This window comes from Bidens hawaiensis, unplaced genomic scaffold (assembly GCF_021521415.1).
Source record: "Bidens hawaiensis isolate Kalapana, Puna unplaced genomic scaffold, B.hawaiensis_p1.1 tig00000055_1, whole genome shotgun sequence".
Lineage (NCBI taxonomy): Eukaryota > Viridiplantae > Streptophyta > Magnoliopsida > Asterales > Asteraceae > Bidens > Bidens hawaiensis.
Window position 1 is genome coordinate 496,725 of NW_027491016.1, and position 27,137 is coordinate 523,861.

Sequence of the window (27,137 nt, forward strand, 5' to 3'; positions counted from 1 at the left end):
ACAAATTCGAAAAAAAATCTCTTTATATACAAAATTTGTCAAAATTGTTTTGATCTATTACCTATGATAGCTATAATGAATGTAACAAGAGATTAGAAAATTAGGTTAGGTTGGGTTGTGTATGTGAAAGAGAGATAAATTAGTTTTTTATTATAATATTGGGTTTGGTTGAGTTGTTGATAAAACTAGTCTTATTTTGGGTTTTGTATTATTTAATTATCAAGTTTTATAAAATTAATAAAAGTTTAGAAAACTTTTGAATTCTTGAGTGACTTAAAAAATTTAACTTGTGATAGTGTGCCTAAGTGACCAAATATAAATTTAGACAATACCATTTTTAAAAAGTCGTTGTGATGTCAACTTATTCGTAAATTAAAGATGCATTAGGTTTTCTCTGTGTTCCCGTGTATTTATATCAAGTTGATCGCGTTCCCAATTATTATTATTTTTTTTTTAAAGACTGGACATTTGAACTGCTATCTGTATTTATTTATTTAAAGGCTAATATATTAAAAAACGAGAAGGAGGCACTCACAAAAAGCAAGACCCATCAAGTACAAAGCGAAATAAGAATAACAAAACCGTAAGTACCTTTTTTTTCAACTTAATATGCAACTGTTTTTTTAAAGAAATACACTGTATGTTTTTGAATGATACACCAAAATATTTTTATATTTTTAGGATTTGGGGCTCTTCTAATAATAATCCGTATAATATGATGACATCCACATCCTGCCTGTGTATAATATGTTTTGTCCAATTGTTTTGTCTTCGTAGTAATTTGCTTACACGTACAAGCATATCATATCGCTAAAAAAAATTTAATAAATATATAATAAATTTTAGGGAAAATGGCACTTGTTCTGGCCCATGTTTAGCGGGCTTTTTGGTATTTTAGTGTGGCCCATTAGGTTTAACCCTAGAAGACAGCCCGCATTATTGGAAGGCTTCTCTCCTCCACCAATTCCCCAACTATATATGGGGCGGTTCACGAGTCGGGTTGAATCGAGCGAAAGCTTGCTCGTTGCTTGGCTCGTTTACAACCGAACCGAACTGATGAAATTCAAACCGAGCGAAAAAGAAAACGAGCCAAAATCGAACCGAGCATTTTTCGACCGAAAATCGAGCGATTTCGAGCATTTTTTATTTCTTTTTCATTTTAAAATTTTTAATAAGAAACAAGTTTAAAGGCTGTAAATAATATATTTTGTAAACAAATTAGTAGTTTTTAGACAAACGTATAATATGTTGTAAATTTTTAGGGGAAAAAAGTTTGAAGTGAAATATAATGAACATGTAAACAAACTTTTAGTATTTTGAAAACTTGAATCGAACTAATAAAAGTATAAAATTGACGGAATAGTAAAATATTTAAAAGGTTTAAAAAATTGTATACTTATATTTTACGTGTGTTGTTTATATATTTATATATTTGTTCATATATAATTATATATAAAATAAATTAAAAGTATTCGAGCCGAACCGAGCAGACCTTTGCTCGTTGCTTGGCTCGTTTACAACCGAATCGAGCAAAGCGGCTCGTTTACAATCAAGAAAAAAAACGAGCGAGCATTTTCCGAGTAATTTCCGAAAGAGCGGCGAGCGAGTTCGAGCGTCGAGCAGTTTGGACGGCCCTAACTATATCCATCAAAGAGAACTCTAAAATCTAAATATAATTTTGTTAGAGTTAAGTTCGGTTGGTTCGATATAAAATTATAAATTATTTCTGTAACTTTTAAAGGAAAAACAAAATGTCAAAGGTACATTAAAACAATGTTGGAGCATTCTTTTGAAATGAAACGTGTACACTATACCAAAATACTCACAAAACAAACAATTGATAGTTTGTCTTCATTTGAATTATGCTTGTGTTGTCTTTCATACATGGTTTATAAGTTGCAAATGAAACATTTTAACAGACAGACTTCACATTCTATCCAACCCACCCGATATCATTCGTGCTGATTTTATAGAAATTTTGGGTTCTAGTTTGTTTGGTTCGATTCTGTTTCTACCCAACACATAGCCATAATTTATAAAATTTAAAAGATATTAAAAAAAAAATAAGAGATGATATAAAAATATTAAAGAGACTTCTGTCATTTATTTTCTAATTTTTTTTAACAAATTTACAAACAGGACAACACCAAAAAATAAAAATCATCATCATCATCGTACTCAGTATATCCCACCAATAGCAAAGCTATGGTAGGGTCTGAGGAGGGGTAAGATGTAGACAGCCTTACCTCTACTCTGTAGGAATAGAGAGGCTGCTTCTGGTGAGACCCCCGGCTCAATAGTAGCTTTTCATCAAGCCTTGGACATAAGGCGCATAACACTCAACCATCGGCACACCGGTCGATTGGTGCATGTACCATTGTCTTTCGGCTATCAACGCCACCACATGATGCCTGATTAACCTTCCGCCACTTTTAACATTATTTTCACGAGATTAGTAAAATAACGTCAAAATTAGTGCAATTTCACTTTTGCTCACCCGAGGGTTCACACATATATACATTATATGTGCGCACCGCAAGCAGGGCGTAAAATATATTCAACATTTTATACTATTAACTAATAGCATTACAAATTACAATTTGAATTATTTAATTCTAACTTTCATATTTTATTTCTTTTAAACACTTCCTTAAACTTTAAGCGATGTGCTTTAATTTACAAGAAAATGCGTATAATCATAAATAGCTATAGCTTGAAAACGAAGATAAGATATTAATGAGGATGACCATAATAATATGTATAATAGATTCAATGGGCTATGAGTTGTTTTTCTTGTTTCATTTCTTTCATAAAAACTTAAAAACATATGTACTTTATAACTAGAAAAATTGGTTTTAAATACTCTCAACTATGACCTATTGGCAAATAACATGTTCAACTTTGCACTTGGCTGGTGGAGGTCTTTACTAAAGGGGTATTTGTTTTTAACAGTCCTTGACTAACGAATGACTAACTCCGTTAGTATGTTGGTTACACGACACGCCTAGTTGTCAAAAAATATATATGTGGCAGCTTACGTGGCAATAATCTCAAATCTTCAAACCAAAATCAAAAACCCAGATCTTCAATCAACACCCACCTTTCAACTTCAATCAACAAAACTTTCCACTGGCCACCACCACTCTGCTCACGCTGGCCACAGCCGCCGCCACTATGTACACTAACGGACCACCACCACCACCACCCTGCAGGCACCCACATCTTTAACCACCATCTGAAATCTCGTCATAAATCACCATCTCAAAACACTAGAAAGAAGCAATCGGAATATCAAGCATAGGCGGTTTTAGGAGAGGATGGTTAGACTTTTTAATTAGGGCAATAATCCGGTAGGGTTTAGAGCGGATATGGGTTTGTGAACAAGTTCTAACAGAGGTCGGAAAAACGATTTTGGGGTTTTTGTGAGTTGCATGTCAACGGAGCAGGGATTGAGGTTCGACGAGCTCAGAAGTGGGAGAATTTGTTCCATTGAGAACATGCGAAAGCAACCACTCAACGAGGAAAATGATGGTGGAAATACACCAGAAAGATTAAACCCCAAAATCTTAAACTTTGAATTCACTAAATCAGAGGATAGCGTTAGTATGATGTATGAAGAATAAAGGAGATGGCGGTAGGGTAAGAAGTTAGGGTTGATGATAGGTTGGTGGTGTGTGTGATGTCATAAAAGAGGTAGAAGATGGTTGTGGTGGTGGTTTCCGACTGGTGGAGCGGTAGGGTATGACGATGAAGGTTTGTTTTCCACATAAGCTGCCACATATATCTTTTTTGACAACTAGGCGTGCCACGTAAGAAACATACTAACGGAGTTAGTAATCCGTTAGTCGCGGAGCATTAAAAACAAATACTCCTTTAGTTGGGACCGCCACCAGCCAAGTACAAAGTTAGGTTTGTTATTTGCCAATAGGTCATAATTAGAAGTATTTAAACCTAAGTTTCCTTATAACTATTATAAGAAATACTATAATCGTGTAATGTTTTACTTAACATGATATGTCATCCTATAAAGCAAATATACGAGTATAAGGCATATATTTGGTACAAATTTTTATATTTTTATGGCTTTGTATCAGTTTTAAAGACATGATTATAATGATCACGTATCTCATCGTTATAAATGTAAATTATATATAACGCACAGCTATTACCGTATAACTATAATAACAATAGCCTGAAAACGACGATAAGATATTAATGAGTTTTATTAATTTCAATGACCAAACATTCAAAATTATAATATGGACCATACTACGACACATACCCTTTGGAATCACACCAATAATAAAAGCATTGATAGTGTAATATAACCAAATCGTAACTCTCACAGAGGATAAAGACATAAAAGAGATTGCATAATGACATAGTATGTACTAAAATTCAATGGCTGATAGTTGTTTTTCTTTTACAAAAATAAACTAAAAAACATGTGCATTTTATAAATATTGATTTTTAATGATCCTAACTATTGTCTTTTGATCACTGTTGGTCCCAACTAATAAATTGGCTACTAATGGTCCCAACTTTTAAAGTATTTGTTTATAACGGTCCGCGACTAACAGAATCCCAACGTCGTTCGTTTTAGGTCGCCGGAAAAACGGTTTTGGCCGGAAAACTCAATTTTTTTTCCCGAAAACTCAACATTTTCGTCCCAAACATCTTGGTAACTTCGTATCGGACCTTTAGGAACCTTTTTCTAGTAAAAGCCTCAATTATTGAGGTCGCCGGAAACCCTAGAACCATCGTCGGAATCAGTTGATAGTGCTCAAGTGGAGGTAGTTGGTTAGCGGTGAGTCAATTGGCGGTGGTTGCGGTGTTCCGGTGGTGTTTTCCCGCAACAAATTTGAATTTTCCGGCCAAAAATGTTACCCGACGACCTGAAACTAACGGCGTTAGGAATCTGTTAGTCGCGGACCATTAGGAACAAATACTTTAAAAGTTATGACCATCAGTAGCCAATTTATTAATTGGGACCAGTAGTGACCAAAATGCAATAGTTGGATCATTAAAACCCATTATACCTATAAAAAAAAATACTATGATTGTCTGTGATCAGTTTTATAGACGTTAACAATCTCATATTTCATCACTATAAATGCAAATATTATATATGACACATAGTTATTGTTATCATTATAAATATATTTAGGAAAAAGATGTCTTATCATTTTTTTAGTTACTATTAGTCCTAACTAATGAATTAGCTGATAAAGATATCATCTTTTATCATATTTGTTCTCAACAGTTCGCGACTAACAGAATACTAACGTCATTAATTGTAAGTTGCCAAATAAACGCTTTTGACCAGAAATGTCACGTATTTTTCCGATAATCTCAACCTCAACACCACCTAACTCACCACCAACCAACTACCACCACTTGAGCACCAACAACCGATTCCGACGATGGTTCTAAGGTTCGGCGACCTCAATAATTGAGGTTTTACTAGAAAAAATTCCTAAAGGTCCGATATATAGTTACAAGGATGTTTGAGACGAAATGTTGAGTTTTCGGCCAAAAACGTTATTTCGGGGACATGTACTGAGAACAAATATGATAAAAGGTTGAACCATTATCAGTCAATTCGTTAATTGAAACCAACAGTGATCAAAAGATTATGGCTGATTAATAAAAACCAATACACCTTAATAAAAAAAAACTTATTTTGTTGATCTTTTACTTTAATAAAAAAAAATTGATAATAACGCCACAATTACTGTCAACTAGCAGTCGGTGGTATGGTTTTTCGAGGGAACGCCCAAGCCAAACTCAGAAGCCAGCGTGGGCCCAGTTAAAACAACATAGTCTGGCCAGAGCGGACATCGGAGCTCTTCAAATTTAAAAGACGGGTAGCCTAAATAAAAAAAATCACTGTTTAAAAAAAATTCGTGCACCATAAAAATCAAAAAAAATTAAATTCAAAACGAGACAAGACAAGAGCAAACGACCATAAACATTTGTACATTTAAAATCTTAGCTGTTAAACACACATCATAAATCCCTATATTTATTTCCATTTCAACCGTCCCACAATCTTAAAATTGAATGAAACCTGGGATTTCAAATCCACTGTCGGAATTCATCATCAACCCATCTGTCTGCACATTCAAACCCTAATCTTGTTCTGACCCATTTCATCAAAACCCTAACTTTTTAATGGGTTTCTTCAATTTGGGTTCTGGGCATTAAAAACCCATCTGGGTTTTGCTGTTCTTGGTCAGTTCTTGCTTCTTTAACCATCTTTATGAATCTTTTTTCATCTGGGTATGTTTCATTTGATGAATTTGATGTGGGTTTCTTGATTCAAGAACTCAAACTGCTAAAAATGTGATTTTGTTAGGGTTTTGATTAGAATTTTGGGTAGTTTTAAGCCTTTAAGGTTAAATAGTTTAAAGATTATGGTTTTATGTTGAATAAGTTGTTAAAAATTGAAACTTGCTACAATTAGTTTATATTTTGTATGCCATATATGTAGATTTCTTTAATTCCTGCTTGCAGTTAAAAGTATGGCTCCTGGAGGCAATATTTATGAAGATGCCATTGAGTCATGTGCTGAATATGCTACCAAAAGCAGCCTCCGATCTTGCGGTTCTGCTGGCGGTCAGGTTGGGATGGCATCCAACAGTGGCGTGCACGAGCTACTCAAGTGTCCCGTGTGTGTGACCGTGATGTGCCCACCAATTCATCAGGTATACGTGTTATTGTAAGTTTGTAACCAATTGTGTATGAAATAATGTTATAACTAATATTGTTTTATGCAGTGTCCAAACGGGCACACGATCTGTGTACTGTGCAAGACAAAAGTGCAAAACGTTTGCCTGATGTGCCGGGAAGAGCTTGGAAACATTAGGTGTTTGGCATTGGAGAAAGTTGCAGAGTCGATTGAGTTGCCTTGCAGGTACCAATGTTACGGGTGTCAAGATGTTTTACCTTATCATAACCGAACGAGGCACGAGAAGAATTGCAAGCACCGAGGGTATAACTGTCCTTACGCAGGTGTGGAATGTACCGTCACCGGTGACATCCCGTTCATCGTTTCGCATCTGAAAACCAATCATAACGTTGATATGCATGACGGGTCTAGTTTCAATCACCGTTATGTGAAACCCAATCCTCACGAAATCGAAAATGCTACTTGGATGTTAACTGTCTTTAACTGTTTCGGGTACCAGTTCTGCTTGCATTTTGAAGCGTTTCATCTCGGGAATGCACCCGTTTACATGGCTTTTTTGCGGTTCATGGGTGATGAAAATGATGCAAATAAGTTTACTTACAGTCTCGAGGTTGGAGGTAGCGGGAGGAAAATGAAGTGGCAAGGGGTCCCGAGGAGCATTCGTGACAGCCATAAAACGGTTCGTGACAGTCTTGACGGGCTGATTATTACAAGGAATGTGGCTTTGTTTTTCTCGGGTGGAGATAGGCGGGAGCTGAAGCTGAAAGTATCGGGCCGGATATGGAAAGAACAGTGTTAGAAGTTTGAGTTTGAAACAAGAACAAGTGATTTGTATGCAACAAATTTACATTACTATGTGATCTTTGGTGCACAAATCACTAAAGAGAAATGTTTAGTTTAATATAGTGAAGATGCTTGCATTTGATATGAGAGTTTATTACTTGGTTTATTTTGCACATGAGTGGTACAGTAATATATCTAGTTGGTCAAACAGGTCCAGATAACTACACAGCCACACAATATTTTAAAATGTATCAAAAATCTTATAAAATACTTTAATTTCTGCCACAATATGCACCTTAATTAATAACAAACATAGACATGTGGGGATAAAAACAGGAGCAGAAAACATTCCAAAAAGAAGTCACATAAAGATTCATATCTATATATATATATATATATATTTAATTATGTTTTACAAACAACAAACATCAGACCGACTTAAATCTTCAAATCATTTCGTACAAAATAGTCACTAAAAAGACAGATTACAACCAACACATTATCCAATCACATGTCATGATTTTATCATGACACGGTTCGTCCATAGCAAACACAAGCAAGATATAAGTTCTTCGCCCACTTCTCCTGCAAATTTCAAAACCACAACACACGTAACGAATCAGAAGGCGCGCCTATGTTTGACTTCTTTACCAAACTCAAAAGAAACAGAATAACAAACCTTAACATGTGTGCTTGGAAATTGTGATGTGCGCAAAGTTTCTTGCGTTTCATCACCGGGCTTGCGACGGGGTACACTCAAAATAAGTGCGGTTTGGTCCCATGTTGCAGCAGTTGATGTGATACGGTACCCGTTATCCCACCGCCTATGAATACCCTCACTTGGGTAAAGAAAATCAAGCTCCACCACCTACAAAACACAACCCATCACTCACAAACATATTGCAAAAGTTGTTAAAAAAAACGCGTACAAGTAATCGAGCATTACCTGATCACTAAATCCAGCATTGCGAGACATTACAATGCCCCAACGGGTCCCGGCTGTCGCCATGGAGGTCACATGAAACCCTTCCCTCCATTTTTTATTAATCCATTTGAACGGGAACGAGTCACTAACTTTGTAAGACTGTTGAGAATACGGGGTCCCTGCATATGTCAATTATTGTTTATAAGTTATACCGAGAGACAAAAGTTAAAAGTTGTGGTAAACAAACCTTTAGACATGACCACAAGAGAGCTTCCGTTATTAACGCCAGCAATGGAACTGATATAATAGTTCTTCTCCCATTGTTCCATAATCCATTCCTTGTGTAAGAAGAAAGGTGACAGCTCATAAACTTGGCTAGTAAAACCGGTCCCGGCATCCATTATTAGGGCCCACAAGTTGGAGCAAGATGCAACAGAACTTATAAGTAAACCATCCGCATTTCCTCTTTCAACGTGCTGGCTTAATCTCGCATCTGCAACATTGTAATGATACCTAATGCAGAATAAACAAAGATATTATAACTTTGTAAGAGATCGTGTAGTTATATACGTTTTGTACATAATAGATACAAAATAATAAACCTCTGTTTCATTGGTAGCCTCGCATTATAGATTGAGATCCACTGTGTTGCAGGAACGCCCATACGGATTTTCTTTGTGGGTTGGCCTTCGTCTTCCTCATCAAGATTCAATCTTCCCCGTTTTTGACCAACTTGAAATATAATCTAACATTATACAAAGTACACAATTAGAATACTGGGTATAATATAAATGAACATATAGCAATATTAATGATATTTATTACCTTTTGAGCACCGTCTGTGTTTATTGGCCTAATGGCAGGATTGGGACCGATCAGTCCCTCAAACAAAGAAATTAGCTTGGAATAATTAGGTTCTTCATCAAACTTCATATTCACAACTATCTCCAAAAATTGCCTTACGGGTGCAGGACAAAAACAGCACAACACTTCAGGAGATGTGCTCATTTTCTTCTTACAAACTAGAAATGATTTATTGTCACCCTGATAAACATAACCACATGTGAATATAGTAAACAGCTGATAGAAGATGCTAACATATATAAAATAGAAATATACCTGATACCCTTGCCATGGAAGCCTGCCACGGTGAAGGAATATGAGTGTATATGCAAGAGATTCAAGATCATCTCTTCTAGAAGCAGTCCTTCCCAAATGTGCATGCACGCTAGCATATCTAACTGTACCCCTGCAATCAAATAAACAGGAATATTACGTTACCTAAGTGAAACTAAATCAAAATTGTGTAACTGATAACTTGAACATGAAATTCACCTGAACATGTCGGGTCGTTGATCATAATCAACGTGCTGACCATTACCACTCTCTCGCCACTTTGTTGCTGCATTTAAGGCAACAGGGAAGCATTAAAGAAAGAATAATGATATTAACAAAAGTCAAATCTTTTGAAAGTGAATTGAGGTTTCTTACCGAGCCCAAGGTCCACAAGAAATAGTTTCTTTTCTTGAGATGTTGATGGCTGGCCAAGTAAAAAGTTCTCTGGTTTTACATCTCCATGAACATAACTAAGAAAACAAACGTTATTAAACATAATGGACTTATTAGTATGTGAAAAATCTGACTTTGAAAAGTGATAGCATACCCTTTTGCATGCATCTTGTCCAAAATTGACAAAGCCTCCACAGCTATACAAGATACCATTTCTGATGACATCCTGTAAAATCAATAAGTCAACAATCAAAATACATGGGTCAACGTGATATAAAGACATTGCAAGGACTCACGATTGCCCTGAAGAATTCCATACGTCCCATAAACTAGGTCCAAGCATATCCATGACCTTAACAAGCAAGAAGACATAAAAAGATTGTTAACTTATAATGATGTATCACTTTTCATAGTTCATAATATACAAAAGAAAGTTTACTATCATACCATAACATAATACTCTCCTTGTTTTCCTTTATAGTGTACTTTAGGCACTCCATGACTGCCACCTAGAGTGCTGTTTGACAAAAACAAACATCAATTTACTTCTATTTCAACTAAAAACTACATTTAACATGACTATGAATCTATAATAGATCAGAAAACAAACACATACTTGTAAACTTGCCACTCGTATGGAGGACCATAACTGCAGCCTTTGCTGTTTCTATGCTCAAACTTAAGAGCTACCTCCATAGCACCGGGACCTGATATCCGTTCAGTCCCACCAGAAACACGACGACCTACAAACACTTGACCAAATCCACCTTTCCCTAACTTCCTCTCAACCTTATATTGTGGTGACCCACCTACTTGAACCTGCAAATCAACCAATCAATGATACATGAGATTAAAAGATTTTCTAGTATTGTATAATTTGTATTCAAATGAACAGTTATTTCAACAGAAATACTCAAAACAGATTTGACAATAAAAACTCCACGAAATCCTTTTAAAACTTAACTTGTAAGGTCACGCTAGATCAACATTAAATGAAAACAAAACATATTAATCAGTAATCACCAAGCATCAATCTTTTATAATATAACCAAGCAGAAATGAAACAATTTAAACATTTTAAAACAATTTTTCTCTCAGAGTTCCGGTATAGATTTTATTATTAAAAAAAAGTCGCATTCGAAATAAAACATTTTAGTACTGATCAGTTCCTCGCGGATAGCAATGGAACAACATATGTGTCAGTATTACCATAAGCGGTATCTGTCTTCACTTTATGGCTTTCGTTGACGTAAAGCACGTGTTGATAACTTGATATTACTTTAACCATATCACAACTTTATTTTATAGGTTACCTGACACAACTTTTGTGTAATTAAACCATCATAAACAACCTTCTAAATTTCATAACACACATCAGTACTTTCAGTACCGATACCGAAGCCTTAACTCGCAACTTTAAGTGTTGTATCTTTTAGGCATGATATTATTTAAAACTTAACTTTCACATAATCACATTAGATCATGATTAACTAACATCAATTAAACATTTCAAGCAAATAACCAAAATTAAAACAATTAAAACATAATAATAATAATAATAATAATAATAATAATTAAGAACACATTTATACCCTATCCGGAAACGGAGCAGTGTTCCCCTCTTCCTCCTGACCCGTAACCTTATTCGCACTCAACCCGCCACTGGCATCGGCCATGGTCTCAACCACCACCACCGCCGCCGCCGCCTCACGCGCCGCCGCCGCTCGCGTCTTGACGCGACCACCTGCCAACCGATCCGATCGCCTGTTAACGTTAACCTTGGGCTTTTTATCGACTACAGGTGAAGCACGGGCACGGCGGACTCCACTGCGCAGCTCCGGCATTGCTTATCCATGAAATTGGCACATGAAATTGAAAGCCTAGCTTGATTGGTGGAATTGGAAGGTGTTGATTGAGAATTTGGAAGTTAGGGTTTGGACAAGAGGGATATAGATACAGGATTCTGTATGTATATTGTGTTTTAGGTCAGAGACACAAGGGGGTTGTTCTTCATTAGATATTTTGGTTCCGTAGAAATATTATTATTATTGTTATTATTATTATTGTTATAAACATATAAAAGTCGAGAAACTCACCAAAATAACTAACTGAGCATGTGAAAAAAAGCCAAAAATGAAGATTAAAAAAAAAAGTCTGGATTGAAGGATATGGATGAAATGTTTGGGCTGTAGGGGCTTGCTGTCATTTCTACTCAAAACTCGAAAAAACTCAACCCGAGAAAACTAGTACTCGAGCTCAAACTAACCCGACTCGAGAAACCTGAACCTGAGAAAAGGCTAACCCGAACCCAAACCGAAGTAATTCGGGTAAGTTCTTAGGTCCGAATTCTAGGTTTCGAGTCAACCTGAATAAACTTTTATTTTTAAAACCATATATGATTTTAGGTATTATAGGCTAACCTTAGCCGCTGACGTTATCATAATTTAGACTATGCCGATTGTTCTCGTTACACCTATTATGAGTCGATTGTTTATTGTTAATAAATGTTTCAGGTTATGACTAAAAGCAACTATAGTTCAGCACTTTAATCACAACATACTGAAGACGATTATGACGGTCTTGTTTATTATGTTTGAATTTTGTTAAATTTTACTCCTTTTAGGTTGTTTTATCGGTTTATTTTTGTTTTTTTATTGGTTTAATTGCAGTACGAGTAAAGAAGAATATGTTACAATTAAATTTAGCAGTGTAGTTTTTTTCCTATGATACCCGAAACCCGATTAACCCAATCCGAAAAAATGTCACGTGTCAGCAAATCATTTGTCCGTCAGTGAATTTGGTTATCAGAAAGCCCAGACGTTTTGCCTAAGTATCGCCTCATAAACTCCCGTTTTATTTTAAACACATACAACCCTGACTTTTCCCATATTCATTTTGGTTATTTTCACTTTGATTAATTTTCATGAAATTCTTAAAAGCTTTTGCTTGAGTTCACTTTAATTTAAAAAAACATGATCCACATATCTTACCACCTTTAAAAGTACAAAGAATCGTGTCACACATGATTCGCACATACATAATCATTGGCTCACAACTTTTACAATTATATTCTTTGGTATTCTTATTGTGACAGCTTAAAATTATTTATTTATTTATTTTGTACTCAAAAGACAGATTTACGGATCTAGTAACTTTTATGTTTATTGCTGTTAGAAACAACATCAACTTAGGGTTCAATTTAAGTATTTCGTTTGATTTTATGTTCGGCTAGAGCCTAGAGCTTTTTGTTTAGACGTTTTTGACTTCGATTATATGTGTATAGGGTTTTTTATTGTAGATCATGCTTCCATTTGAGTATTGTAGTTATGTCTGCAGACTATGTGTTTGTCGATTATATTTAGATTTATATCGTATTTAATTCAGTAGTATAGAAAGATATGTGATGTGTGGCAATTGTATGAATTTCAAAGTATGAATTATTAATGATATTGAAGGTCTCTGTCCAAAACCAAATGTTTATGCTTCTTCACTCCTCATCTGTGTAAAGAGACTCATATAATGTACAAAAGAAAATAAGGCTTTATGACTTATGAGCAAGAGAAAACTTTGAAAGTGTCGCACGTCTTGATCAATGTTAGTGGATGTTTGTAATGTTGAATCATTTAAGATTACAATAAATGTGATCATTTGATAGAGAAACTATCCTCACATGTTAACCATTTATGACAAGACTATAGTAAGATTTTGACGTAGCATGTTGTGTATCATTATTGCATTCAAAATTCAGTTGTATTCGTACTATCTATAAATACTAAATGAAATTGAAAAGGTAGGTACCACTATCCATGACGACAAGAGTAAAGAAGCATAGCATAAATGTTACACACGGTTATTGCCTCTCCTTGGTAATTCACCGTGTAATAAAGCAAGTTTTTGATGTGGCTTCGAATCTAAAAGCATGACATCCTCACCCCCAAATCACATCATGTATTGATGAATATTAGAGGATCCATGCAACTAAATATGACATAACTTGAATAGATACTAATAAATGTGATCATTGAACAAACCCAACTTACTTCTTAGCAAGTACGCTTATTTAAATGCTAAGCGCACCCTAATGAAACTAAAATGGTAGGCTTTCTATGATATGGTGAACAGTTGTATCTAATAAATGTTAACACGCGATTATTGTCTCAGCCATGGTACTTCTACTTCACGATGCAATAAAAGAAGATTTTGTTATGGCTTCGAATCTAAAGCATGACACCCACCCAAATATCGTATATCTGCGTTACATGGATCTTGGATAGATACCAATAAATGTGATCTTCCGGTAATATACAGGCTCTCCTCAATTTCTAACAAATAACCCATATTTAAAGGCTAAACACATTTGGCAAATTGAAAATAAATAATCCTATCTTTTGTTTATTGGCTGATAATAATCTCACATTTAAAAATCACTACCAACGGTTCAACCTTTCAACTATTTTTGTCTCAATGGTCTTCCGTTAAAAAACACTTAGCGCCGTTACGCTTTTTTCCGAGTTTCAAACCGATGTTTTAGGGCTTTTGATCGAAGAAGGATACGAGTCAACTAATGTAAAACTTATCTCGAAACGGTGATCCAAACGACGAAACAGTGTTTCAATTTGGGTGTTTGAATTTCCAATTAACAAAAATCAATCCATTTGATGCATCATTTCGAGTAAGTTTTACATCAGTTGGCTAGTATCATTCTTCCGATCAAAATCCCTAAAACATCGGTTTGAAACTCGAAAAAAAACGTAACGGCGTTAAATGTTTTTTAACGAAGGACCATTGAGACAAAAATAGTTGAAAAGTTGGACCGTTGGTAGTAATTTTTAAATGTGAGACTATTATCGGTCAATACACAAAAAATATGATTATTTATTTTCAAATTTTCAACAAGTTTTAATGAAACTAAAAGCTAGGTTCATAAAGATACCAATACATGTGGATCATATGGACCAACTCTCTTTGCTTCTTAACAATATATGACAACACTATAAAATATTTACAATGACATCCATTGCCCGCTTAGGGCGTCTTAGGATTGTTGCATTGTGGATCTTACGACGCAGGATGGCTGGTCATGGAGGTGGCGATGGAATAGTTGATGAGATTATGCAGTGGCTCACTACATGGGTTGCTTAGGGGCTGTTTGGTAGCCTCTTAACAGTCATTAAGAGGCTACCTTTTAATGGCTCATAACCTCTGAATGGTTAAGAGCCTACCAAACAGCCCCTTAGTGTGCTCCGAAAGGTTCTTGTGGTTGATAAGCATGACTTTTGGAAATGGAATCCGATGGAGATAGGAACTCTATGGACCGGAAGATTCTTTCAGATGGAGATAGGCTGACTATTTGGGACCATTACAATTTTAGGATGGTTTGTATTCTGGCTTGGCAAGTGTTAGCGAATCATAACCTGAGACTACGGATTCAGGATGTTTTTCATATGGGTTCATTTTTTCAGTGTTTAAATTCATACAACCAAATGTGAATTTTTTCAGGCCGGTCGGGTTGGTTCGGAGAATATTTTATAATTCGATATCATAATAAAACAATATGTTAGTTTTAAAAACACGTAATAAAACTACAAGGTCATTAAAAACAAAAAAAAATACAATCAATGGGTTGTGAAGGCATAATGTGTGAATAAGTCTAGAAGTAACCAGAAGCAAAAGCGTTACTGCTTTAGCTATTTAAAATCCCAATTAATAACACAATGATATTTAAAAAAAATTAAGAATATCGGTGTTAGAAAGACTAGAACTTGAGACCTTTCAAGTTTATAAAAGTTCTAAGAAAAGAAGTCTATCACTAGAACATTTTAGACATTTGATATTAACTCACTTCTATAATTCTTATGGGTTACATGAAACTTTTTATATATCATTTTGACGTAAATTTTAAAAATTAATGGGTTCTCGTGAACCCGGGGAATCCGTATTGGATCCACCCCTGTACGGATCACTTGTTCCCGTCTTGCTTCTTGTTAGCTAGGGTTATAAAATCTAGCTGTTTAAGGGAAAAAAAATTAAGGTTCATAAATTCTTTATTAACTTCATTTTATTAATAGTTACTTTAGGATTACAAATTTACAGCTACAAATCAAGTTTATTTAATTAGGTTTAATTGCTAGTGTTCAAACGTTTAGTTGCTAATAATAATGTTAGTTCTAATATAATTGTGTTGATGTTTGTATGCTGTATTGGGCTAAGATCAATCTGGACTAAAACATAAATTGGGTTGAAGATGAGAGTGGGCTTGCGCTTGCTAGAGTTGGTGTTGGTGATGAGCATGTAAGCTAGTGGGGTGCTGAATTCGTGGGTTGGACTTAAACTTGTGATCGGGTGTAGGGATGACATGGGTACCGTAACGGTACCGAAAATCTCGATCATAAATATCGCAAATTCTTGATACCGGTATCAGTACCGAAATTTTCGGTTTGGTACCGGCATCGGTACGGTACCGATATTTAAGCTAAATTTCAGGAAATAGCAGTACCGTACCGATACCGATACCGAAACTCAAAAATTTGGTACCGATTCGGTAACAACGGTACCAAATTGGTACCGATTTTGGTACCGGTAACAGGTTTGCTCATCCCTAATCAGGTGTATTAAAAGAAAAGTGAGCATCTTAGTTAAGGGACGGGTTTTATGTGTGTTAATGGAGTTCTCGCGTTCATCTTCTTTGTTCGTCAAGGATTCTTCTCTACATCAGATGATTGTGATCTCGTCTTCCGCTATCAATCTTCAAGTGCTTGGTTTCATATTCTGATTCTTCTCTGGTTGTTTACCTGAGAGATCTTTCATCTTTATCTAACTGAGGTTTCATTTCATTGATTCTATTTGTTTTTGTATTTTTATTTATAATTTTGTGTATCACACCGTAAAAAATGAAGGATCAGAAGCCTGTTCTTGTTGTTTCGTCATGTTTTCTATTTGTATTATACACTTTCTTGTAACAACGTTTTTTATAAACATTTGTGTTTTGATAATAAGATTTTGATTTACCATTTGTGACAGATTTCCGTTAACATTATCAACAGTAAACAACCGTCAATGATACTGAAGAGGTAGGTCCCAGCAGAGCCCAGTTGGACCCGCAAGACTCACCTTGAACAGGGACGTCTGCGCAACGACCAACTGCTTCCGCAGGACCCACCATGCTCAGAGAAGACCTTACGCGCAGTACACCAGCTGTACCCGCAGGGAAAGCCTCCCAATGGTGAAGTACCCCGCTTGTTCCCGCAGTTGCGGATACAAGCCATCAGGGAAGGCTACCCGCACTGATAGCAAGGCTACACGCACAAGGCACTATTGCTACTTCAGTAGTCACCTGAAGGAACGAGCAAGGCGGGAATACTCCCGCCCAAATGAGCCAGTCCGTATGCTTCTGGAAGATCTTTTGTACCATACCTACCAAGGTATGGGCAAAACAGACGATCTGACCAGAGACGCCCATGAACCAATCACAGGGTGACAGCTCACCGACAACAGTACGAGGAGGAGCACCCTCTAGTACTGTTTGTCACTATTAGCCGCTGCCTACTCACCAACCCTTACTGTGGGACGTGCGCAGCCTACAGTTGGTGGAACAGTGCATAGCCGGCAGTAAAGGAACAGTATACTGCCGACCTTGTCACTGTAGGCCGCAGCCTATCCACCAACCAGCATGGCTTGAGCGTAGCCCACTGTTGGTAGAACAGGAATACTATTCAGCCGGCTGTACCTTCTAGGAAACCTACCTTCGGCTATAAATACTCCAACACCTTGGAATGGTAAGGACATCATCTGATATCTCGTTATCTTATCTAGCAATCTCTTAATATACACTTATATTCAGAGCAATCTAGTCTGATTCTCACGCCGGAGGGTGGTCACAAAGAGGAACCCCCCCCCTTCTCAGTGACGAGCTTACGGTGTCTGTTTTGCAGGTCACCTGAACAACCTTCCCTGCTGGACCTCATCCTCGTGGGAAACATTACTTAACCCCCAGATTATCCGTAATCTGCCCCGGGCCACTTAGTGTTTCTTCATTGGCGCCATCCGTGCATAAAAGCTAGAACTAATTCTTAGTTTTTTCAAAATTTCTGAAGAAATGGTTAACGTTACTCCGGTCCCAAGGCCAGTAAGTGACCAAGAAACCCCGGTGACCACAACCCCAGCAACTGGGAACACCGGCGGTTATACAAATTTTACGAACACTACCCCGGTTACCCAAGCCGGGACAAGTGCAGTAAACAATATTTCACTGGGGTTCACTGATGCCCAGTTGGAGAAACGGACGAGGGTCCCTCGCCAAACACTAGATCAAGTTAAGGCGTGGGCCGAAGCACGTCAGAAAGAGTTCCAAGCTGAGTTGGATGAACGCTTGCGTTCAGTTCAACAGGCTGACGAATTCGGCAGTACTCGCCAACATCTCAATATGAACAGTGAGTGCGAGTACTCAGACGATGAGCGGGAAGAATCCGATACCGACGCAAACCCTCGCCATAAGGCAAAAGGGAAGCGTAAGGAAACGGACTTCCAACCGACAAGGAATTTTGGGGAAGCCTTTAAACCAACGAATGCGGAGAGAAACCCGCGTGACTTCTCCAAAACCTTTAGACCAACTGCTGCAAATGCAGGAAAGTCAAAGTTTGCAAGGGACATTGCGGAAGCAATCGCCCCGAGAAGTGCCAAACAAATGTCCAACATCGGCACTTGTGATGGTCTATCCGACCCAGACGACCACTTGAACAGATTCATTGCGGGGGCAACCGTCAGTAACTGGACGGAACCCACGTGGTGTTATTTGTTCCAGATGACTCTGGTTGGAGCGGCCAGGGCATGGTTCGATCGTTTACCGGTCCACCACATCTATGATTGGGCGGACTTTCAGAACAAGTTCAGCCAACACTTCAGCCAACAAAGGAAATATACTGAAGAACAGTGGACGATCCTCAACTGCGTTAGAGAGGAGGATGAATCTTTACTAGACTTCATCACTCGCTTCAACTCCAAAAAGCTAAGTCTGGGCAACATAAGTGAAGATCTTGTTCGCGCCGCTTTCATCCAGGGCGCCGAATACCCAGAGCTTATCCGCACATTGACGGGTAAGGACGGCATGCCATCCACATGGGATGCCATCATGACGGCGGCCAAGCGCTTTGCCGAGACGGAGAAGCAACTGGGAATGGATCTTCCCCAGAGTACACACCTCTACACGCAAAGGACTAGAGAAAACAATGTTCGGATCGCCCGGCAGAACAAAAAGAGGAAGCTAGGTATTTGGCAGTCAAGGGTAAACTTTGACACCTCATCCAGCTCTCACCCTCTTGTTGGCGGAAGAAATAACACACACCCTTCAAGCCAAAAACACCGGTGGACGCCACTCACCAAAAGCGTCACGGAGATATTTGCCACTGAAAAACTACCATGGCCAAAAGCTCCAATGATCCGGCAGCGACCTAATGCGGATTCCACGGGACAAAAGGTCATAGTACGGAAGAGTGTACATCCTTGAAGGATATTGTTGAAACATTCGTCAAGGATGGAAGACTTGCACACCTTGTGGCATCAATCAAGAAGGGAGGAAGGAACGATAACCGGTACCGAGGCAACGGACGAAAGCCCGTTGACATCAGCATCAACATGGTTCATGGTAAGATCAGAGGAAGAAAAAGGCGAACGACAGAACCATGCGCGTGGAAGGAAGTTGAGGTGCGCTTCCCGCGAGTGCCAGGAGGACCCAGCAAAGAAGGCCCTATCGTCATCAAAAGCCAGCTGGGGCACTACATCACTTCTCGCACTCTTGCTGACAACGGCGCCTCGTCAACGGTGATGTACAGGCAGTTCTTCGACAAGCTAGATGACGAAGACAAGGAACGCCTGGAAACGATCTACGCCTCGATGGAAGGGTTCGATGGCAGCACAAACACCCCCCTGGGTATCCTATCTTTCCCCGTCACTCTTACGGACGGGAATCACTCACGCACAGAAGACGTGGATTTTGTCGTAATGAGGAAGCCACACCACACATACGACATTCTCTTCGGAAGAGACGGGATGGCAAGATTCAACGCCGTGGTATCCTCAGTCCACGGCATGATGGGATGGCCAACAGCTGAGGGTGTAGCGATGATCACCGGCATTCCCCAGGTATGCATCGCATCTGTCTCATCTAAACCCAAACCAAAGATGGCTAAACCAACCATCACCGAACCAGAAAGATGGGCCTTCAACGGCAAATACCCTGACCAGGCCGTTTCCATTGGCCCAACAGTTGTTGATCCCACACGCACCTTACTCAAGCGCTTATTACAGAAAAACGCTGACATCTTCGCGTGGACACCAGCTGACATGACTGGTGTACCCCGAAGTAAGGCAGAGCATAAGCTCAAATGCGATCCGGCTGTTACGCCAATCGTACAAAAGCGCAGAGTAATGGGGCCAGAACAAACTAACGCGTGTAGAACCCAAGTCAAGGAACTCCTTGACGCAGGCATCGTACGCGTTAGTAGATATCAAACATGGGTTGCAAATCCCGTTATGGTATCGAAGAATAACAAACAATGGCGCATGTGCATAGATTTCAAGGACTTAAACAAAGCATGCCCCAAAGATTGTTATCCGTTACCCGAAATTGATCTTAAGGTGGATTCGTTAGCACCGTTTCGCCTTAAATGCTTCCTGGACGCGTATAAGGGATACCATCAAATCCACATGGCCGTTGATGATCAGGACAAAACCGCTTTTCGGACGCCCGATGGCACATTTTGTTACCAAATGATGCCATTCGGACTTAAGAATGCCGGGTCCACATACCAACGCCTAATGGACAACCAGTTTCATGCCCAAATTAGGAGGAACTTGGAAGTCTACATGGATGACTTGGTCATCAAAAGCCCTGACGCAGAAGCGATGTTGAAAGACATCGAAGAAACTTTCAACACGCTCAGGAAGATAAACATGAAGCTCAACCCGAGCAAGTGTGCCTTTGGAATGGAAGAAGGGAAGTTCTTGGGGGTCATCGTCACTAAAGATGGCTTCAGAGCGAACCCTGAAAAGGTCGAAGCCATTATCAAAATGGAATCACCTACTACCATCAAACAGGCTCAGACACTGAACGGACGACTAGTCGCACTTAATCGCTTTTTGGCAAACCACGCGGATAAGTCGTTTCCTTTCGTGTCAACGTTGAGAAACCGTTTAAAGAAAACGCACTTCCGCTGGACACCAGAAGCGGAAGCAGCTTTTCAGGAGATTCGGTCACGCTTGATCGAACTCCCAACGCTCACGGCACCAGAAGCGGGGGAGGGGTTAATCCTATACCTTTCCGCAACAGATAGAGCAACCGGGGCGGTCCTGCTAGTTGAACGGAAAGGCACCCAGATGCCAATCTATTATGTCAGCCGTATCCTAACAGACGTAGAAACCCGGTACTCTACCCTCGAAAAATTAGTCTTAGCACTTATACACGCCTCACGCAGGTTAAGACGATATTTCCAGGGTCACCCAATCACCATTCTCTCCAACTTCAAACTTGCAAATGTTCTACGCAAACCCGAGTTATCGGGGCGCCTAGCCAAATGGGCAATTGAGTTGGGGGAATACGCGATAAAGTATAAGCCAAGACCAGCCATAAAAGGCCAGGTTTTGGCCGACTTTATTGCGGAAGTGCCTGCATCGCGGGAAAAAGAGTGCCAGGAAGAGGCTCAACCCTCTCCAGCACAGGACATCAATGATGTCTGGCGACTCTACACTGATGGAGCAGCCAGTAACGAGGGTTCAGGCGCAGGGCTGAAACTAACCAACCCAGTAGGCCAAGAATACACTTACGCTATTCGACTCGATTTTCCAAGTACGAATAACGAAGCCGAGTATGAAGCATTCTTGGCCGGGCTGAGAATTGCGCGTAAGATGGGAGTGAAACACTTGGAAGCCCACGTGGATTCTATGTTAGTAGCCAATCAAATCAACGGGACGTACACGGCCGTGAACGACACAATGGCCCTGTACCTCGCACAAGCAAAAACCCTTATGCGCGATTTTAATGATTGCAAAGTCATACACGTCAAGCGTAGTGAAAACAAATCTGCGGATGCGTTAAGCAAGCTTGCATCATTAGCCTTCACCCACTTGGGAAAGGACATCCGCATTGAACTCCTCGAACCACCTTCGGTCCCGCACAAGGAAATTTGTGTCATCCAAACCGGCACAGAAACGTGGATGACACCAATAATAAAATACCTTGCGGCAGGTACACTACCAGAGTCAAAAACACAGGCAAGAAAACTACGCTGTAAAGCACTGAATTATCAACTCATCGATGACATCCTTTACAGACGTAACTTTCTTGGCCCACTCTTAAGATGCGTGGACAACCAAGATGCTGACTACCTCCTAAGGGAAGTACACGAAGGCATCTGTGGAGTACACGCAGGTCCCCACGCTGTTGTAGCTAAGCTAAACAACGCGGGATACTTTTGGCCGGGGATGCATACGGATGCGCTGGCATACATCAGAAAATGCAGGTCTTGCCAGCTCTACGCACCCAACACGCACCGCCCGAAGAATGAACTTGTTCCAGTCACCTCTTCATGGCCATTTCAGAAGTGGGCCATCGATGTGACAGGCCCATTTCCTACAGCAGCAGGAAATGTTCAGTTCCTAGTGGTAGCCATCGACTACTTCACCAAGTGGATAGAAGCAAAACCCTTAGCCCAAACAACCGCGAAACATATCAAAAAATTTATTTGGGAATTTATTATTTGTCGTTTTGGACTTCCACAAAATTTGGTGAGCGATAACGGCACCAACTTTGCTGACAAGAAGCTACAACAGTGGCTGAAAGAACTTCAAATCACCCACACCTTTACCTCAGTGGCACACCCGCAAGGTAATGGTGAGGTGGAAAGAGCAAATAAGAGCATCGTCGAAGGCATAAAGAAAAGACTCTTGGAACACAGATCCGGCTGGGTGGACGAGCTTCCGCACGTCCTTTGGGCAAACAGAACGCTGAAGAAGGCCAGTACGGGAGAAACCCCGTTCAGTCTCACTTATGGCACTGAAGCCATGGTCCCGGTCGAAATTGGTTTACCCTCACCAAGGGTCTTGATTCAGCCAGAAGACAATGATGCGGAAAGACGGTTAGACCTTATGCTAACCGAGGAACGCAGAGACTTAGCCGCAGTGCGTGAAGAGAACTACAAGCGACAAATGCAAAAGTACTACAACACGCGGGTAAAACTCTGCAACTTCAATGAAGGAGACTACATACTGCGTAACAACGAGCCTTCGAACCAAGAACGCCCAGGAAAGCTGGCCCCGGTCTGGGAAGGGCCATACATTATCAAAGAAGTTCTGGGAAAGGGCGCATACCGGCTCGAAAGGCTCGATGGCACTCCCATCCCAAGAACATGGAATGGAGCTCAATTACGCAAATGTTATATGTAGATCAATTCCAAACTTGTAAAGAAAAGGCCTAGAGCCACTTCTAATGGAAATGATTCTCCTTTCACAATGTGTTGATAGCCTTACCTTTATACTTATGAACTTCCCACACTGATGTGCCGGTATTCACCGCATAAATAGGGGAAGAAGTAAGTCGTTACGTGTGGAAGGCGGCAAAACCCGCATAAACACAACGGTAAAAATTTCAAGTTTTAAGGAAAACCTCCACGCAGGTCAGATGTAAGTAAAGTCTAGCCATCCTTGTAAGTGCAAGTGACGGTCTTACCCGCACAATCACGAACAAGGAGGCAAAACTTAAACCTATTATCTGCCACGTTCAAAGGTTAACTTATTCTAAACACTTAGAAAATTTCAAAGGAAAAGATGAGGAAAACTTCCACGCAGGTCAGATATAAGTAAAGTTAAGCCATCCTACTAAGTGTAAGTGACGGTCATACCCGCACAATCATGAAAGAGGAAGCGAAACAAACTTATAATTGGCCACGTTAAAAAGTTAACTTATCTAAGTACTAAAGAAATTGCTAAGTTAAATCAAAACATGCGTAAAATAAACAAGGCAAGGAATTAACACAATCTTTATTCCATCAAATTCAAATATTACAAAGATTGCTGGGTGCATACCCGTATACAAAAGAAGCTATACAAAAACAAAAATCTACGCTAATGGTGGAAAGGGATCTTCAGGATCAAGCTTCAGGACCACTTCCACTTGGACCCGCTCCATCAGTAGAGCGTGGTGGTTCAAGGAAAGCTTTAAGGATAGCTAGCCCATCATCAGCAGCAGCAACTTCGTTCACCTTCTCCACCACCGGATGCGGGAAGGCGGCATACTGGTTCACTGCTTGGTCATAAACAGCTTCAGTATCCACATCATACAAAGGGAAGTTGGAAGGCGGGATGCCTTTCTCAACGAACCCTAGACCAAGCAGGAAGCCGGCATTTTCCCCATCCTCATGAGAAGCGTTGAGGGCTGCGCTCATAGCATCGTCATAAGACGTCTCTGAGAAGACCCGATGCACAACCTACAAAAAAGAAAAAATACAAGTATCAAAACCTTTTCTATTTACAAAGAAAAGCGTAAAGACATGGAAAGCTTACCTGAGACAACGCTTCTCGAAGAAGCCATTCCTTGGCAACCAGAGCTTCTTGGAGGGCGGCTTGAGCTTGGTTACAGGCGCGTTCGGCTTCACTTTTATTGAGGTTGGCAAGCAACACTTCCTTTGCAGCAGCCTCTTCGACGCCCTTTAGCTTCCGCTCAGTGTGGTCAAGCACGCCCCTCTGGTCCAGGATCTCTTGGAGCTTCTTCGCGTCCTCCATCGCCAAGGCTTCATGAGCCTGTTGGAGCGCCTCTAATTTAGCTTTAAGTTCCTCATTCTCGAGGCGTAGAGGCTCAGCAACAGCTTCAGCCTTGGTGGCCCTTTCAGTTGCGTTCCTAGCAGTTTCCTTAGCCAGCCGAAGCTGTTCGTTAACAGCTTGGGCAGCCTTGGAACGGGCCTCGAGACGGGCCTGAACCTCAACTTCAAGGGCCTTCAACGCCTTCTCCTTCTCCGCAGCCGCGGCGGAGAGCCTCCTATTCTCCTCCCGGACAGCCCGCGCCTGAGCTACTTCTTGAATGCGAGCTGCTTTTAACTTGTCGTTTTCATGACAAAGCAGCTCGATGCGCGGCTGCATCCGGGCCAGGAGAACCCGAAGCTCATTGGTTAGCCTACCCTCCTGGTAGCTAGCCATGGCTTCCCCCAACGCACCACTGGGAGCTGCGTGACGAGCCCACTCCAAGCACTCCACAGGTGTGCGAAGGGTTGTTCCTGAGCGGATGTTCCATCGTGGAACATACACTTCATTGGAATCCGACACTGCAAAAAACAAAAAGCAGTTAGGAAAAGATGATACATAAAAAAAAAAAAAAAAAATAGGCCAAAAGAACCCTACGCACCTGTAGGGTCAATAACAGGCCGATAGCCGCCAAACCCATCACCTGAACCCAAGGGAAATCCGTCCAAGAGGTCAGGTAGATGGGAAGGAGGCAGAGGTTGGCGAGAAGCCCCATGCATACCTGAAGGATCGGCCGTCGTTGCCGATGACGGAGGAGGCATGGTGAAGGCCGCCGCGGTCGCCGCCGCGGAGTCCTCAGCAAAAGTAACCGCCGGCTCAGTGAAAGATGCGGTAAATATGGCACTGACAGCCGGCGGTGATGTCATCACAGCTGGAACAGTTGGCTCAACGGAGTGAGCAACTGAACCAGCAGAAGCAGGCGCAGGCGCAGCCACCTGGGTCGTCACCTTAGGTAGGCTGACCAAGCCTACCGTCATGGGTCCGGAGGTACTCCTCCCCGCTTCACCCTGGAATGCGGTAGCATCCACGCCTGCACAAAGAAAAGTATTAATGATGGAATGCTATGAAGTTAAAAATAAAGTTTGTACTTACGGGTTTTCTTGAGCCTGAAAGTGCGGACAGGCGGGGATGAACCCGATGGAGCCGGCCTCTTCACGCCGCTCACCGTTGTCTTCCTGGGCTCTCCGGAGGTGACAGTCGTCACAACCTCCGGAGCAGTGGTCTTATCACCACCGGGGTTCCCCGCCACCTCCTCGCTCTCGGTCTCTGAATCAGACCGAGGCACTGGATCGGCAGTGGAGGCCACCTTCGCCTTCCCTTTCCCGCCGGCAGCCTTCTTCTTCCGCACCAACGAAGGACCATCTGCGGATTCCTCATCAGAACACAGGATTAGAGGAATTCCAGCAGAGGTTTCAACATTGAGGGGTCGAGGGTTGAATAACGCCTTACCTTGCCGCCTGGCGCTCAGGATCTCGTGGCCTGGCGGGTAGACCTCCACGAACCGATCCGTCGTCTGCGCAAGGATGGGCAACTCGTTCTCATCTAGAGCACGAGTACCCATCCGAGCGGGACTATCAGCCTCCCGCGGATACAGGAGCGACTGCAAGTCGTTCCCCTCTGAAATAAAAGACAACAGTTAGAAGACAAACATATATAAACAAAGAAGACAGAGCATACCGTAAGGGACAGAGTTCAAACCGTATACAAGGACGATCGGGATCTTTTCCGCCTCCGCATCCTTCCACACCCGGCTCATCCCGAGCATCACCATCCCGGACTCCGCAAAGCGGTAAACCGGAGATTGGACTCGGGATATCTTTGAAAACCATTCCGCCTCCTGATAGTTGGAGGCGTGAAGGCTGGGGAGTGCTTGCCCATTCTTGAACTTCATGGCAAGGGGGATGGCGCGAGCGGAGATAAAAAAGAACTCCCGCTTCCATGAACGAAGACTGCGCTCGGTTGCGCAAATCTTCAAACCCTTGATCCGGGTTATCAGAGTATACCACCCCTGGATGCACCTCCAAGAGTAGAAGGTCATCAGGCGGTCGACGAAGGGCTCAATGCCCAGAATCCGGCACACCCACTCGAAGTGGCGAATCTTCGCGATCGCCATCGGGTGCACCTCGGTCAGGTGTACACCGTGCCTCTCTAGGACACGGTACATAAACTTTGTCAATGGGAACCTAAGATTCCCATAGACAAAGAATGCGGCATATACCCCGATCTTGCCTCTGGGGGCATCATACACCATCTGATGAGGTTCAGGAAACTCAGGCTCGAGAGACTCGAGCATGAACTTCCTGACGATGTACTGATATAAATCGACAGGCAGAGCACACTGGCACTCGCCAGCAGTACTCTTGTCATCCTTATCGGACGTGGATGACGGGTGCTCGGCGTGCACCCCAGCCTCCTGGGCTGTACCCTCAAGATCGTAAGCAGAAG

The 27,137-nt window shown here is 40.9% G+C and overlaps 2 protein-coding genes across 2 annotated transcripts; one reads left to right on the top strand and one right to left on the bottom strand.

The window, feature by feature from the left end:
- The first annotated feature begins 6,524 nt into the window (after window positions 1-6,524).
- Window positions 6,525-7,544, top strand: LOC143547862 (E3 ubiquitin-protein ligase SINAT2-like). Its single transcript, XM_077039197.1, has 2 exons — window positions 6,525-6,707; window positions 6,780-7,544. Exons 1-2 carry the CDS (start codon window positions 6,525-6,527, stop codon window positions 7,488-7,490), a joined length of 894 nt encoding a protein of 297 aa, XP_076895312.1. The 3' UTR covers window positions 7,491-7,544.
- A 376-nt stretch (window positions 7,545-7,920) lies between these two features.
- Window positions 7,921-11,794, bottom strand: LOC143547764 (casein kinase 1-like protein HD16). The gene is made up of 14 exons (XM_077039127.1): window positions 11,501-11,794; window positions 10,525-10,727; window positions 10,356-10,425; window positions 10,205-10,260; window positions 10,063-10,134; window positions 9,891-9,985; window positions 9,735-9,801; window positions 9,519-9,648; window positions 9,225-9,443; window positions 9,002-9,144; window positions 8,647-8,912; window positions 8,421-8,578; window positions 8,154-8,342; window positions 7,921-8,059 (listed from the first exon to the last, which is right to left on the bottom strand). The coding sequence occupies exons 1-14, from the start codon at window positions 11,750-11,752 to the stop codon at window positions 8,000-8,002; spliced, it is 1,980 nt and encodes a 659-aa protein (XP_076895242.1). The 5' UTR covers window positions 11,753-11,794; the 3' UTR covers window positions 7,921-7,999.
- Between the last annotated feature and the right edge of the window lie 15,343 nt (window positions 11,795-27,137).